This window comes from Nothobranchius furzeri, chromosome 1 (assembly GCF_043380555.1).
Source record: "Nothobranchius furzeri strain GRZ-AD chromosome 1, NfurGRZ-RIMD1, whole genome shotgun sequence".
NCBI lineage: Eukaryota > Metazoa > Chordata > Actinopteri > Cyprinodontiformes > Nothobranchiidae > Nothobranchius > Nothobranchius furzeri.
The window spans coordinates 48,872,604-48,889,829 of NC_091741.1; the positions used below are offsets into that span (position 1 = coordinate 48,872,604).

At 42.7% G+C, this 17,226-nt stretch overlaps 1 protein-coding gene across 1 annotated transcript in view; it reads right to left on the reverse strand.

The window, feature by feature from the left end:
* LOC107384780 (zinc finger protein 568) overlaps nt 1–16,903 on the reverse strand; it is a 28,818-nt gene extending 11,915 nt beyond the window's left edge. Inside the window, exons 1-4 of the mRNA XM_070548992.1 lie at nt 16,363–16,903; nt 12,427–12,629; nt 12,220–12,327; nt 12,004–12,096 (exon numbers count right to left, since the gene is read on the reverse strand). Of these exons, the coding sequence (XP_070405093.1) occupies nt 12,004–12,096; nt 12,220–12,327; nt 12,427–12,629; nt 16,363–16,810 (852 nt within the window). The 5' untranslated portion in view covers nt 16,811–16,903. The remainder of the gene's footprint in view (nt 1–12,003; nt 12,097–12,219; nt 12,328–12,426; nt 12,630–16,362) is intronic.
* Between the last annotated feature and the right edge of the window lie 323 nt (nt 16,904–17,226).

The following is a 17,226-nucleotide window of genomic DNA, read 5'->3' on the forward strand; positions in this document are numbered from 1 at the left end:
ACCAAAAGCCAAATTAAAGAAATGTGTCTTCAGGCTGGATTTAAACTGTGCCAGCGAAAAAGCCTGGCGTACCACCAGAGGGAGTGCGTTCCAATGTCTTGGAGCTGCAAAGGCGAACGCACGCTCTCCACGAGCTTTATATTTCATTTTAGGGACTATGAGCAATAGATGATCAGCAGACCTTAGTGACTGGGGGGGGGGGGGGGGGGGGGTGAGCAGCTCTGACAGACAGGTATAAGGGGGCTAGACCATTCAGGGCTTTGTAAGTAAAAGTTAGAACCTTTTGTTGAATTCAAAATTTCACAGGAATCCAGTGTAGACCCGCTAGAATAGGAGTGATGTGGCAGTGTCTATTAGCATTAGAAAGAAATCTGGCCGCAGCATTCTGGACTTTCTGCAGACGATTTAGGACAGATACATTTACACCAATTAGAACCGAGTTGGACAAATCGAGTCTGGAAGTGATAAATGCATGAATCACTGATTCTAAGTGGGGCCTCTTAAGAATGGGCTTTAGTCGGGCAAGGCGACGAAGCTGGAAGAAGCAGGATCGAACAGTTGCATTAACATGTGCACTCATTGATAAGTCAACATCCAGTTTAACCCCAAGGCTGGTCACACATGAATTAAGGTTTAGGGGGGGAGATCAAAGGCAGCAAAAGTATGCAGATGATGTTTTGGTTTGAATAGAATGGCCTCAGTCTTATTGTCATTAAACTTCAGGAAATTGGAAGCTAGCCAGGCTTTAATTTCTGAGAGACAATCTGAGAGCTGGGTAATGGAACTTAGTTAATTTAAAGCCATATAAATTTGACAGTCATCGGCGTACATGTGATAATGTAGGCCGTGTTTAGCAATGATATTTCCCAGTCGCAAAATATAAATAGAAAAGAGGAGTGGACCTAGAATAGAGCCCTGGGGAACTCCCCAGAGGAGTGGGACAAAAGGAGAGGAGCAATCGCCTATGTGGATGCTGAAGCTCCTGTCAGACAGATAGGAGTGAAACCAATTTGGCGCAGTCCCTGTGACTCCAACAAAATATTTCAGCCTAGTTAACAGAATGTTATGGTCAACTGTATCGAATGCCGCTGATAGGTCTAGCAGTAGTAACAGAACACAGGAACCAGCATCAGTTTCTGTCAGAATGTCATTTAACACATGAATATGTGCAGATTCGGTGCTATGATTTGGCCTAAAAGCAGACTGAAAATGGTCGAGTAGTTTCGTTTCGTTTTATTGAGATCCTCATTAGCTTCTGCCTAAGTGCAGATGCTAGTCTTCCTGGGGTCACATACATTTTCATACAATTGTTTACATGAGATAATACCCTTTACACGCAAACACACCCACATTCACGCACACACATCCCTAATTCCCATAATACCAGTAGCTCAAGATGAAATCACATATCTAGAACAAAATTACATATATAAACTAATATCGGGAAAGGAGTTAATCAAACCAATAAAGATTGAAAATAAAATATAACAGAATGGTGACATCATGTCCATTGTTTCGTATCATAGTTCATCGATATCCAGTATTTGACCTCAAACACAGATTCTCAATCCTTCATTGCAGAGTTCATAGTCACTATACAATTAAGTGTGTAAACAAAAAAAAATTCAGTTTCTTATGAAAAGAAATGTTATTACTTTCAAAAATTAAAAATCTAGGTAATGCATTCCATGCAAGCATAGCTTTATAGTGAAAAGATCGTTGAATTTGATTTGTTCTAATGCGTGGGAAAACACATTTCATCTCATTTATCTGTCGTGTATTATAAGTATGATTATCTGAAAAAAAAAACAGTAATTTGCTATGTATAATTTTTGGTGTTTTTGTAATTATTATTGTAGTATTATTAGTGAATGTTCCAGTAAATGATGTGAGAGTTGAGCATGTACCACTTTTTCAATAACCTTAGATAAAAAAGGAAGTTTGGAGATTGGACGGAAACTTGCATAATCATTTTGATCCAGGCCAGGTTTTTTCAATAGCAGTTGGACGACCGCCTTCTTAAAGGATTCTGGAAACACTCCCGATGACAAACTGAAATTTAAAATAGTCAAAATAAAAGGACCCACTACTGGTAGAGCCCCAAGTAGCAACATTGGGGGGAGAGCATCCAGAGGGGAGACTGAGGGTTTCATGGACTTGATTAATTTATCCAGATCTTGAAGGGAGACAGGATCAAAATCAGAGAATGGAGGAGAACAGAGTGATTCTTTCTGGGTAACAGGTCCCAACAGATTCTGTCTGATAGAACTGATTTTTTCCAGGAAAAAATTCTGAAAATCAGTGCAAAGTGCTATGGTTGGTGTGGAGGGGGCGGTGGATATAACCTCTCCAACGTGTCCTGGGTCGACCCGGGGGACTCCTGCCGGCAGGACATGCCCGAAACACCTCCCCGGGGAGGCGTCCAGGAGGCATCCTAACCAGATGCCCAAACCACCTCAGCTGAGTCCTTTTGATCCGGAGGAGCAGCGGTTCTACTCCGAGTCCCTCCCGAATGTACGAGCTCCTCACCCTATCTCTAAGGCTGAGCCCAGCAACCCTACGGAGGAAACTCATTTCAGCCGCTTGTATCCGCAATCTCGTTCTTTCGGTCATTACCCAAAGCTCATGACCATAGGTGAGGATTGGGACGCAGATCGACCAGTTAATCGAGAGCCTGGCTTTCTCGCTCAGCTCCCTCTTCGCCACGACAGATCGGCTCAGCGTCCGCATCACTGCAGACGCTGAACCAATCCGCCTGTCGATCTCCCGATCCCTCCTACCCTCACTCGTGAACAAGACCCCGAGATACTTAAACTCCTCCACTTGAGGTAGGACCCCTCTCTCCCCTCAGCTGAATGAAGATAAGACTAAGATCCTCATCTGTGCCCCAGACAAGCTGGTTCCCAAAGTCAGAGACTCTCTTGGTCAGCTTGCTTCCCACACCAAACCTTCTGTCAGGAATCTTGGCGTGACCTTTGACCCAGCTCTCACCCTGTATTCTCATATCAGTTCACTTGTTCGCTCTTCCTTCTTCCATCTTAGGAACATTGCTAAGCTGAGTCCCATTCTGTCCCGCTCTGAACTTGAGCCAGTTATCCACACCTTCATCTCCTCACGCTTAGACTACTGTAACTCTCTTTTCACGCGTCTGAGCAGAACCTCCCTGAACCGTCTACAGGTGGTTCAGAATGCCTGTGCTCAGCTTCTGACCAAGTCCTCCAAACACACCCACATCACCCCGCTTCTCCTCCAGCTTCACTGGCTGCCAGTCAACTTCAGGGTTCATTTCAAGATCCTGGTTCTGGTCTATAGGGCCTTACATGGACAAGCACCGTCTTACATTGGTGATCTTCTTAGTCCCTACACCCCCAGCAGGTCCCTGAGGTCCAGTGATCAAAGCCTACTGGTTGTACAGCGCACCAGGCTAAAGACCAAAGGTGACAGATCATTTGCTGCTGTGGCCCCCAGACTCTGGAACTCTCTCCCCCTGAGCCTGAGATCAGTGGACTCAGTGGTCTCCTTCAAAAAGCAGCTGAAGACTCACTTGTTCAAGCTGGCTTTTGTATGACCTTCTTCACCTCTCTCTCTTTACTCTGCTCTCCCCACCTATTCCACCTTCTTCAGGATCCACTGATTTCCCTCTTTCTTGTTCACTCTCTCTCTTTCTTAACATTTTTTCTTTTAAATTGCAATTGCTTATTCTAGCTCATTTTAAATATATTTTTAAACATTTAAAAAAATGCTTTTTTCTATTTTTACAATTTTTATATTTTCTGTTTTTGTGAAGCGCCTCGTGATTTTTATCTTGAGAGGCGCTATGGAAATGATATTTTCTTCTTCTTCTTACTAAATGTAAACGGAAGCGTCGCAAAAAAAAATCAATAAAACTTGGGATCTTGTAGGCGTGGTGGTGGGATTTCAGCCGTGGCGGGCAGCCACGGCTACGCCTATGTAAGGGAAACACTGGGATGCCAGCCTAACTGTAATGGGCAATGAGTTCCAGAGCATGGGGGCAGCATGGACAAACACACATTCACCTCGTGATTTGTAGGCGATCCGGGGAGTGCAAAGCAGTAGACGGTCAGCTGACCTCAGCATACAAGTAGGTACATCGGGAGTCAGCAGGTTGGACAGATAAAGAGGAGCTAGGTCGTGTAGGGTTTTAAAAACAAACATCAATATCTTAAAACGCACACGAAATGTAATGGGGAGCCAGTGAAGACATTTCAGGACTGGTGTAATATGGCTATGTCGACTTATGTTTGTTAAAAACCTAGCAGCAGCATTTTTTTGGACAACCTGCAACCGGTTCAGAGCAGAGACAGGAGTTCGTGACATTTCAAGATTTCAGGCCAGACAATGACATAGCAGAAAAGTTGGAAGAACTGACCGTAGAGCTCCTGATTAGCCAGGAAGACGGAGAATGCAAGCGCGGGAAGTAAAAGACAAGCTACAGAAGGAACGTGAGGAGCTTAAAGAACAAATCGAGCAACTAAGTGCTGATAATAAGATGTCAGGCTCCAAAGATTCATTATCAAAGACATATTCTGATTGTACATCTCCCAGAGTGAGAAAAATGAGCAAATCATCAATGCCCATCACACCTGGGAAAATTTCTCCCAAAGATCAAGCTAACAAACGGAAAGACTATGAATTATTGATACCGGATCTTGGATTCACTGATGTGGTCAGAAAAGATGCTCCATGCTCGTCAGGCTCAGATGACAAACTGAGCTTATGTAAAAAGGGAATGACTTCTACATTTGAACGTGAAAATAAGTTTTCTGAAGAAATTAGTGAAGAGCCACAATCAGGCTCTGAGAATGAACGTGCAAAAGGTTGTTCTCAAGAACTAAGTGAAGAGCTGAGGTCAGACTTTGATTATGAACTTACAGAAAATATTTCTGAACAAACAAGTGAAGATGCTGATAGAAAAGATGAGTCATCGATTACAGGATCTGTTTATGAATATTCAGATAGTTTAATTGATGATGAAACTAGTGAGGAACCATGGTCACCTAAACCTGTAAAACGTGTTTCAAAAAATTTATTGAAGAATCGCAGTCAGGCTCTGACGGAGAATCCAAGAAAAGGTTTTCCGAGTATGAACTAAGTGACGAACCAATGCAGGAAGTTGGCAGTTGTTCTAATGATGTCGTGAGTAAAAAAAAACATGCTCACCACCACCTCTCAAGCTCCAACTGAGAAAGACTACTCTGCGTCCAGTCAAAACGAGACCTATTGAGCAAGGGTCAAATGTCACCAAGTGCTTCCCCCTCTTTCTGGGAAATCTATCCTTCCTCCACTTTCTACAAAACCTACATCTCCTCTTTCTAGGACATCCACGTTACCTCCTCTGTCTGAGAGATCCACGCCTTCCCATTTTAGTCAACTCACGTCTCCTCCACTGTCTGGGGAAACCACACCTTCCCATTCTAGAAGGCCCACGTCTCCTTCCCTGTTTGAGACACCCATGCCTCCCCATTCTAAAAAATCTACACGTCCTTCTCTTGATAGACTTCCCAAGCCCGTATTATACAAAACCAAAACCTGCCATTTAGATGGCCTAAGTAATGCAGAAAAAGTATATTTCATGTTAGATTAGATTAGATTAGAATGTCTCAGATAGTAGAAGCTAACCATTAGCATTAGCAACTCCACCACACAGCAAAAGATCCTCCAGGCTTGTGTTACTTGGAGATAAAAGTCAGTGGTAGAGTTGTGTTGCTGTTATCAGTCAGAGGGGAGATGTCGAAATATAAGAAATAGATTAGTTTAGATTAGATTAGATCAGATCAGATCAGATCCTGTTTTATGTGATAGAATAGAATAGAATAGAATAGAATAGAATAGAATAGAATAGAATATTCTTAGGTCATCTGCTGTCACGGTTTGCCTCCACCTACTGGTGGATTTTCTCTGTTTTGTGTTGCAGGTAGGCAAAACAGAGGGACAGAGGATTTAAGGAGCGGTGTGACTCAACTCCAGTGCCGGTTGATACTCTCACATGGTATCCTGTTCCTGCATCACCTACCTTGCCTGGAGTTGTTCCCACGTCTCGCCGCTTAAAGATCCTCTGGACTCCTCTCGCCACGTCTGCCCGCCTGCCTCACGCTCTGAACTCCTCATCTGGTCCGACCTTCCTCAGTTCGCCTCCGCTCTGGTTCCGATTCCTGACTGTAAGAACTCTCTCAGTCACAGACTCTTATCTCCTGGTTCTCTGGTTCTGGTCTCGCTCACCTTCTGCTTATATCCCCGTAGATTCCGGTCTCCTCCTGATCCTGATCTGAAGCAGCGCCTTTAGTTAGTTTTGCCTCATCTGTTATTTTTCTCATTGTAAATAAACCATTTTACTTTTTACTCACCATCCCTCTCATGTGATTCTTCATGTCCTGGGTGAAGGCTCTTACCCACAGCATGACATCTGCCCCTCAATGACATGTTATCCAGGGGTTACTAAGTGCATTATTGAGCATGAATAAACAAATACTTTATTACCATACCATACCAACTTTATTTCTATAGCACAATTTAAGACACAGCGTGAGAGCTGACCAAAGTGCTGAACAGGCAGGATCAATTAAAACAAAAGTAAAAACAATAATAAGATAAAACACAACAATAAAAATTAAAAAATCATAATACGATAACATTGAGTCACTGTCTAAAAGCCAAGTCATAAAAGTAGGTTTTTAAATTAGATTTTAAAACAGACAGAGGATGCCAGCCTAACTGTAAACGGAAACGTTGCAATAAATAAATAAATAAATAAATAAATAAAACTTGGGATCTTGTAGGCGTGGTGGTGGGATTTCAGCCGTGGTGGCCCACCACGGCTACGCCTATGTAAGGGAAATACTGGGATGCCAGCCTAACTGTAATGGGCAATGAGTTCCAGAGCATGGGGGCAGCATGGACAAACACACATTCACCTCGTGATTTGTAGGCCATCCGGGGAGTGCAAAGCAGTAGACGGTCCGCTGACCTCAGCATACAAGTAGGTACATCGGGAGTCAGCAGGTCAGACAGATAAGGAGGAGCTAGGTCGTGTAGAGCTTTAAAAACAAACATCAATATCTTAAAACGCACACGAAATGTAATGGGGAGCCAGTGAAGACATTTCAGGACTGGTGTAATATGGCTATGTCGACTTGTGTTTGTTAAAAACCTAGCAGCAGCATTTTGGACAACCTGCAACCGGTTCAGAGCAGAGACAGGAGTTCCAACTAACAATGCATTAGCGTAGTCCAAGTGAGAGGCGATGACCGATTCCAAGTGCTTCCTCTTTAAGATCAGTCTTAAACGAGATAGGCGGCGTAACTGATAAAAACAAGACCTCACTACTGAGTTGATCTGAGGAGTCAATGACATAGCAGAAAAGTTGGAAGAACTGACCGTAGAGCTCCTGATTAGCCAGGAAGCACGGCAACGCATCCAGGAAGAAAAAGACAAGCTACAGAAGGAATGTGAGGAGCTTAAAGAACAAATCGAGCAACTAAGTGCTGATAATGAGATGTCAGGCCCCAAAGATTCATTATCAAAGACCTATTCAGATTGTACATCTCCCAGAGTGAGAAAAATGAGCAAATCATCAATGCCCATCACACCTGGGAAAAGTTCTCCCAAAGATCAAGCTAACAAACGGAAAGACTATGAATTATTGATACCGGATCTTGGATTCACTGATGTGGTCAGAAAAGATGCTCCATGCTCGTCAGGCTCAGATGACAAACTGAGCTTATGTAAAAAGGGAATGACTTCTACATTTGAACGTGAAAATAAGTTTTCTGAAGAAATTAGTGAAGAGCCACAATCAGGCTCTGAGAATGAACGTGCAAAAGGTTGTTCTCAAGAACTAAGTGAAGAGCTGAGGTCAGACTTTGATTATGAACTTACAAAAAATATTTCTGAACAAACAAGTGAAGACGCTGATGATGATGATGATGATGATGATGATGAGTTATCGATTACAGAATCTGAATCTGAATATTCAGATAGTTTCATTGATGATGAAACTAGTGAGGAACCATGGTCACCTGAACCTGTAAAACGTGTTTCAAAAAAATTTATTGAAGAACCGCAGTCAGGCTCTGACAGCGAACGCAAGAAAAGGTTTTCCAAATCCAAGCTCAGTAAAGAACCGCAGTCAGACTCTAGTGAAGAACCGCAGTCAGACTCTAGTGAAGAACCGCAGTCAGACTCTAGTGAAGAACCACAGTCAGGCTCTAGTGAAGAACCGCAGTCAGGCTCTGACAGCAAATGCAAGAAAAGGTTTTCCAAATCCAAGCTCAGTAAAGAACCACAGTCAGACTCTAGTGAAGAACCGCAGTCAGGCTCTAGTGAAGAACCACAATCAGGCTCTGACAGCGAACGCAAGAAAAGGTTTTCCAAATACAAACTCAGTAAAGAACCACAGTCAGGCTCTAGTGAAGAACCACAATCAGGCTCTGACAGCGAACGCAAGAAAAGGTTTTCCAAATACAAACTCAGTAAAGAACCACAGTCAGACTCTAGTGAAGAACCGCAGTCAGGCTCTGACAGCAAATGCAAGAAAAGGTTTTCCAAATCCAAGCTCAGTAAAGAACCGCAGTCAGACTCTAGTGAAGAACCGCAGCCAGGCTCTGACAGCGAATGCAAGAAAAGGTTTTCCAAGTGCAAACTTAGTGACGAACCACTGTCAGGCTCTGGGGGTGAACTTGAAGAAAGTTTTGTAGCTCAAACTTATCCTGGGGTAAACAAACGCCTGGAAATACCCTTTGAATGGCTGGCTCCACTGAAGAAGGACACATCTCCAAAAGAGTCTAAAAATGAAAATAATTATTCAACAGAAAGTAAATCTTCCATTGATAAATCTGGCAAATTGAACAATAAGAAACCAATGCTGGAAGTTGGCAGTTGTTCTAATGATGTCGTGAGTAAAAAAACACGCTCACCACCACCTCTCAAGCTCCAACTGGGAAAGACTGCTCTGCGTCCGGTCAAAGCGAGACCTATTGAGCACGGGTCAAATGCCACCAAAGTGCTTTCCCCTGTTTCTCTTTCTATCCTTCCTTCACTTTCTACAAAACCTACATCTCCTCTTTCTAGGACATCCACGTTACCTCCTCTGTCTGAGAGATCCACACCTTCCCATTCTAGACAACCCACGTCTCCTCCCCTGTTTGAGATACTCATGCCTCCCCATTCTAAAAAATCTACACGTCCTTCTCTTTATAGAAATCCCTAGCCTGTACTATACGAAACCAAAACCTGCCATTTAAATGGCCGTCGTCGTCTTCCTCCGCTTATCCGGGTCCGGGTCGCGGGGGCAGCATCCCAACTAGGGTGCTCCAGACTGTCCTCTCCCCGGCCACCTCCACCAGCTCCTCCGGCAGGACCCCAAGGCGTTCCCGGACCAGATTGGAGATATCCAATCCAATCCAATCCAATTTTATTTATATAGCACATTTAAAAACAGCATGTCAGCTGACCAAAGCACTGCACAGAGTTAAACCTAAAAAGCCATTTAAAATACACATACACATTAAACACAGATAAAAGCTGTCATAAAATAGAAACACCTAAAAACAATACAAAAGTATAAAACAGCCAATAAAAGAGAAGTCAATAAAAACAGAAGTCAGTAAAACAGAAGAGCCACAGCATAAAACAGCCTTTCTCAAATGGGGGTACGCGTACCCCTGGGGGTACGTAAAGAAACTCCAGGGGGTACATCAGAGAAGCAGACTGTGTCTAAAAAGAGCTTGATCACAGCAGTTGCCTCCCTGCCACCAAGGATGAAAAAGATCCTCAGTGAAGCACAAGCCCAAGTGTCTCACTAAAGTCTGTAAAAACACTCCGATCAGTGCAGTAATGTTAAGATTTCAGTCTTCTTTTTGATTTAAAAAAATATATTTTGAGATTTACATTTGTTTTTAGCAATTGTTATTTAAAATGACGTTGATGATTTCTTTTAGAGAACAGATATACTATGATCCCAAAAGAGAACACTTTATGTTGATATGCTTTTTATGAGCACAAATCTTTAATTATAATTAGCTTAATCATTTCTTTGGCCTGTATTTGATATATTTTTTTAAATATTTCTAGTTATATATATATTTTTTCCAAATAGTTCAAGAGATACTACAAAAAATGTGCAGTGTTTTGCACATTTATGGATTTTTCAATGGGTAATCTTATGGTTTTAAATAGTTTTATGGTGACTGTTTTCAATTAATTAATTAGAATCACATTTTAGAGATGAAAAATATTTCCAATACATTTAGTTATGGAGTATTAACATTTAAAATGTTCAAAATAGTTTTTTTTCCCCCAAATGGTTGAATTTTGTACTTGTTTATCAGTTTCAAAGTTTAATAAATCAGTCACTGAAGGCACCTATTTAAGGTCTTGTTTTTTACAACCAAAAATGTTTTTGCGCTGAATGATTAGGGGTACTTGGCTGAAAAAAATATTTCACGGGGGGTACATCAGTGAAAAAAGGTTGAGTACCACTGACTTAGATCACTAAATCTTCAGTTTTACTAAAATTGGATGAAGCAAAAAATAAATACACTCCACGACAAAAACGACTACATCTAGATTTTTGTATGACCATCATGGTTTTCAAGGACAGCACTAAGTCTTCGAGGTGTGGAATGAACAAGTTGGTGACATGCTGCAGCAACTGTCTTTTTCCATTTTTCATGAAGAACCTCTTTTGGAGCCTGGATGCTGGATGGAGAGTGATGCTCAACTTGCAGCTTCAGAATCCTCACAGGTGTTGGATTGGGTTCAGATCAGGAGACATAGTTGGCCGTTCAATCACCTTCACCCTGTTCTTCTTCAGGGTTAGGGTAGCTTTAAATGTGTGTTTTGGATCATTGCCGTGTTGGAAAAGTGCATGACGACCAAGCACACGGAGTGATGGCATCATCTTCTCCTTCAGTCTAGAGGAGTACATTGTTGAGTTTATGATGCCATCAATGAAATGCAGCTCCCCAACACTAGAAGCACTCATGCAGCCCACATAAGGACACCGCCACCACCATGCTTCACTGTAGGCACCATGCGTTTCTCTTTGAAATTCTCACCTTCACGACTCCATACAGTTTTGAAACCCTTAGTTCCAAAAACGGTGATCTTTGTCTCATCACTCCAGAGTCTAGAGTCCCAGTAGTCTTCATCTCTTTCAGCGTGGGCCCTAGCTAATCCTAGGTGTGTTATTGTGCGTGGGCTTTAGGAGAGGCTTCCTTCGTGGACGATACCCATGCATGCCATTCCTCTGCAGTGTCCGCAGTATGGTGTCACGGGAAACGGTCACTCTAGTTGGGCTTTCTACTGCTTTAGCTAACTGAAGTGAACTTTCATGGTGATTTTCTTCAACACTTCTCATCAGAAGACGCTCCTGTTGAGATGTTAACTTCTGTGGACGGCCTGGACGTCTCTGTAAGATGGTTGCACTTCCATCTTTCAGAAGTTTTTGGATCCCTTTTGCTGCAGTATTTTGAATTATGTCTAAAGCTTTGCTGATCTTCTTGTAGCCCTCACCTTTTTGTGTGATTTTGTGACATTTCTCTTCTATGTGGAGCCACCGCTGACAGCATGGACAAGGAAAAGCTTTCCTTTGTTAAGTAACACCCTTTTATAGTCACCTGTCTGCGGGACGACTACGAATCATTAGACTCACCTGTGGTTGAATGCCTGTTAATTAGAATTTTGTAGTCTTAAGTGTGACTTTTCTCTTAAGACTACAATTGGGGTGCACTCATTTTTGCAACATGGTCTTGAATGGATTTGTTAAGAAAATCACTTTTTTTGTGTTCGCAAATTAACAAATCCTGTTTGCAATCAATGGCCCGCCTTTGTGGGAGTATTTTGTAGTTCGGCATCTCTTAGAAAATGTTGATTCTGAAAGGAAACTAAAGGTTTTCTGACAAATGTAGTGGGGTGGACTCATTTATGTTTTAGTAAAGGGTCAATATAGCTACCAGGTTGACTTTCAGTTATTAAGAGTCTCACCGTGAAAAACCTCTCCCTTTCTTCTGGGTCCTGAAACAAAGTTTGAACAACCTCCACGAAGTTAGTTTTGGACTTCTCCAGCTCTTCAAAGTCCTACCGGAGTGAAAAACAAAGACAGGAGCAATGGTGGTAAAGAAAGAGCGAGTGCTTGAATGGGTGAATGAAAAAGATGCTGCAGGATGTTACAAAGGCTTAAAGCTGATATCTGAGACCGACCTCCTGATCACAGCCAGAGCTCATCTTCAGGTTTAAAATGACATCCAGATGGGGCTGGACGTGCAGCGGCGTGGCGGTGCTCTCACTACGACACAACTCCAGCACAAGCTGAAACGGACAGAAAGAGCTTCTTAACAAAGATTGCATAGTTTACTCAGTAAATCCTTTTGAAGTGATTGTTTAGGAGAATGAGATCCGGCCTCTTACCCTCGCTCTGAGTCTGAGCAGGAGCTGAACTCTTTCTCTGGCTGTGAGCAGCTCTGGAGCCAGCTCCGTCACCAGCACCACCAGCTCCTCCACTTTCCTATAATGAACCACATTACAACACTGGACCACCTGCCAGGCGAAGGCGGACATCAGGCGAAGGGTCGGAATCAGGAGGCACAAAGACGGGATGGACAAACGGCAACCTGGAAACGCAAGAACAACTTGTGGTTTATTTCCAGGCCTTTCCTTTTGCACCCCCCCCCCCCCCATCTGGTTCTACCTGCAGGAAATGTTTCTTCTCTTCCCTCAGCGTGTTCCCCTTAAGCCCACACTGCTGTGGCATCTTATTAAAGCAGACCAGGGCTAGTTTGTTGCTGCTCTAGAATGTTTGGTTGCTCCCAGAGATCAGATAGCCACTTGGCTTCATGTGTCAAAACTTTAAAAATAAAAAAAAGTTGTTAAACTATTTGGAAATCTAATTTTTGTTAGTTTCGTGTTTAATTTGACTGACTAATTTGACTCCACATCAGTAGCACCAGGATGAGAAGACTGCTGAGGAAGAAGGTGATGCTTCTGTACATTTTGAAGCAGCAGGCTGCAAACTGAGGGCTTCAAACCCATGTTCTCACGTTTCTTAATTCTCCTGGAGTTCTGCTTCTGTTTTTTGATCTTGCATTCTTGTGCTAATTTGTTAAAGAGCAAGTCACCCCCTACAAGAGTATTACTCCACCCCCTGTTTGATAAATGCAACAAATAACGTTGCCTGGCACACCGAGAGGGCGGAGCCGCTAACAAATACACACATAGGGCCGTTTCTCAATACTCAAGGACGCTAGTACGTTCTTGTGTACTAGACAAGTATGTTCTTGGCAAGGACACCAGAAATCCTGTTCTACTGAGTATGGGAGGACAAGGACGGCATTTGAAACAGAAGTGTACTCCGATGTGTCCTGGCAACAAGTGCTGCTTCTTTTTACGGTTAAAAAAAACAATGCAACATAAAAATAAATGTCTAGTTTGTCCCTTAAATAACAAAATAACAACAAAAATGTATTATATGCATTATATTTGGCCCACTTTGATCGAAATGAATAAAATACTAGCATTTCCCACACTAATGAATAAAAAAGTTTATTTTTCATCAGAACAGAGCTACTCTGCTTTTATTTTGATAGTGGGTTAGCTGATTAGCATTTTTAGGGATTGTGAAGAGTAAAACTCAAACACACACAACAAAATTTACAGGTTACACACAATTGTTTACATTTACAAACACCTTTATATTGTTTTATTTGTATTTCTAAAATTACAGTTATTAGCTTTTTCCTCTGACACGGAGTTTAACGGTTTGCAGCGCTATGCATTATAGAAAATTTTGCTGTCCCAAGTCCGCAGAAGGATGCATTGATGCACCACCGAGACAATAGTTGGAGCAAGAGCATATCCGGGAACTTTGAGTGAACTTTCCATTATGCATTCTTAGGATTGCAACAGTCCTTGGGCTATCGTTGACGACGTTTCACAAGGACGTGAGTACACAAGTTCGGACAAGTATGCATATTGAGAAATATTGAGAAATGCCCCCCCCCCCCACACACCCAAACATTGTGGCATCATAATGTACCAGCTAACGTCATAGTGTACCTCTTAAGCCTGATTCATGCTTCTGCGTCTGCGTCAGTGCGGAGACACGCAATGCCATTATCCGTCCTTGCGGGCCTGCTGGAGAGCCCTGCAAGGACGGACGGAGTCGAGCTCGCTTTTCTAAACATTCGTCCGTCGAGACGGAGAACGCAAGCTTGTGATTGGTCAGGGCACCGCTGTCGTCTACACCGCCGCCTTTACGCCCTCAAAAACATAAAGAGAGACAAAAATAACTAGCGGCAGACATGGAGCAGCTTGAAGAATACCTCGCGAAAAAACTCAAAATAGGAACGTTTAATTCCCCCCGTGACTGGAGGAGTGAAAAGATACACAGCAAGCATTTTATTTGTGTACAGAAATGACAGGAAATGTGGGTTTGGAGGTGGCGAGCGCATGAAGAGGTGGAGGAGAATGAGAGACAAATTTGTCTGTGTTAAAAAAAAAGTCTTTATATAAAAAAAACACAATATAAACACACTATCTTGGACCGGATACAAGACAGGACACCACAGAACAGCGCTACGCCTTCTGTTGTCCTGGCGGGGAATAGCTTTGCAACACTCCCCAGGAGACGGAGAAGTATGAGGGCAAAACGCTTCCGTCAATCCGTGCGTGTCTGTCCCTTGCGCAGCTGACGGAGAAGCATGAATCAGGCTTTAGCCAGTAGCGATGGGAGATTTAAATTAAATTGCAGTGCAGAGTTTTTACCTGAAGAGGGCGCACGTGTTCACAGTTTTAGGCAGAATATTTAAATCTAAAGAGCAAGTCACCCCCTACAAGAAAGTTACTCCACTCTGACTTCATGTGTGAAAAATGCAACAAATGCTGTTGCCTGCCAGACCAAGAGGGCGGAGTCCCTAACAGATATACACAAACAGCTAATGCGGGTACACTGCAACACAACTTGCTACACTTCTTCAGTGGGATGACAATTTTTTATTGTTTTCCTAGAAAAACCAGCAAATAAAAGGTTTACCTCTCATCCGGACGTTTACATCCTACCACAAACAAGATAGCCGAAAAATGTCCGTCATGCAGAACTGTGGCGATGACAAGTTGTCATCAGTGCTTCGGTCTTGGGTCTTTCATATGGATCCAAACCATTTATAATGCTAATGTTGTCCACATACCAGTCCCCATCGTCTTTATTTAACGTATCCCTGTATATTCCGTATTCTTTTGGGGTTTTAACATGTTGTTTAACACTGTTTTTCACCCAAATCTGCTTCTTCTTTGCGAAGTTCAGTTTGTTTTCACGATTTGTTTACACGCCTCCATGACCACGCACATCCCAGAATGCTGTGCGTAATCACGTGTGATCACAAGCCCTATAGGGATGGCAGATTGCAGTGCAGAGTTTTTACCTGAAGAAGGCGCAACAGTTGACAGTTTTAGGCAGAATATTTCAATTTTAACGAAGATGCACTGAGTGCCAAATTCACGTGTCCTAACATGAACCACATAAACACCACTAAAACATAAAACGTGTGCTTAGCATGAACAAAAACTGTTGTCATACTTCGGTTTACCTTGTTAGCTATAGCATTTAGCTTGTTAGACATGAAAACAAGTCAGTTGTAAGTAAGTAAGTAAGTAAAAGTTTATTTATATAGCACCTTTCACAGATATAAATCACAAAGCGCTGTACAACATGATAAAGATCAGGGCAAATACCTCTAACCAATAAAAACATCAGAAAATCAATAGCAGTGATAAACGTAGAAAATAAAATCATGAGTATAAACAAAGTGAAGGTGTGAACCCGAACAAAGCCATCTTTTTTAAACATTTAGGGAGGGAACGCCTGGATGAAGAGGTGAGTTTTTAGATGATTTTTAAAGACCTCTACAGTGTTAGAGAGACGGAGATTTGAAGGTAGACTGTTCCAAAGTCTGGGGGCAATAGTCTGAAAGGTCCTGTCCCCTTTGGTTTTCAGTCTGGTTCGAGGAACAGCCAGGAGGTTTTCAGATGTGTATCTAAGGTTCAGAGAGGTGGTGTGTGGGGATAAAAGCTCAGATAGGTAGCGTGGAGCCTGGTTGTTAAGAGCTCTATAGGTCAGGACTAAAACTTTAAACTGTATTCTAAATTCTACCGGGAGCCAGTGGAGGGACTGTAAAACTGGGGTGATGTGAGCTCGTCTGCTGGATTTGGTTAGGAGTCTGGCTGCTGCATTTTGGATGGCTTGAAGGCGTGAGAGGGAGGTTTTGCTGAGACCAGTAAGCAAGTCTTGTTAAAACTGAATACATCTCAAGCTTGTAGGGTTGTATAGATCAAACATGACTTAGTTCTTACCTTCAGGGGAAAAAAGCTCATCGGATGCGCTGCGCTCCTCCACCGCGGACAGTGCTGAGGTGGATGGGCTGGTGTTTTGCCGAAAAGGGCATGCCTGCATAACACCGGCGGAGTCCATTGTCCCCGGGTCTGCTGCGAATGCTGGGCGGTGACCAAAGATCTCGTCCAGCCGATCGTACCATTTGCTCGTTCTTCTGTCGGAATCACTTTTATTATTGTGGTCCTTACGTCGCCTGTAGTCCTGCTTCATCTTCTTTATTTTTTCACGGCATTGCTTCGCAGTGTGCTGGAAACCCAGAGATTCCAAATAATCAGCCATGTCCTGGAATATTTTTTCATTCCTACGTGAGGATTCAAACCTCCTCTGCACCTCCTCTGCACCATAAAATGCTAAAAGCGCCTGGACCTCATGATCAGTCCACTTATCATAAATCTTCTTGGATTCCATGGCCCCTCTCTCTAACAACTCTAACAACTCGTGAGTTTTGGTGTTTTCCTAAAAGGCCGGTTGTTTCGCTGTTTCCTACTGAGTTTACATCATTTCCGACTTGGTTACAGCCAATCAGAAGTGTTAAAAACAAGTCCCGCCCAGCAATGCGTCGGGTCTTTAAAGGGGTATTCCACCCAAAACAGAAATTGAGTCCGTTGATATATTTCCCAGCGTTAGATAAGAGGGAAAAAACAACTTTAACCAGACTCGTCTGTGCTCTTTTCGCTTTAGCTTAGCATAAAACACAGTAAGTGAATGGATCCAACTAGCAGTGAGAGTAAAAACGTCCTAGTGATCACCACTCTGCTTGGTGACCAAATAATCTGACTGACTGAAAGTGAAAATAAAAAGTAACATAAAGGAATCACAAATAA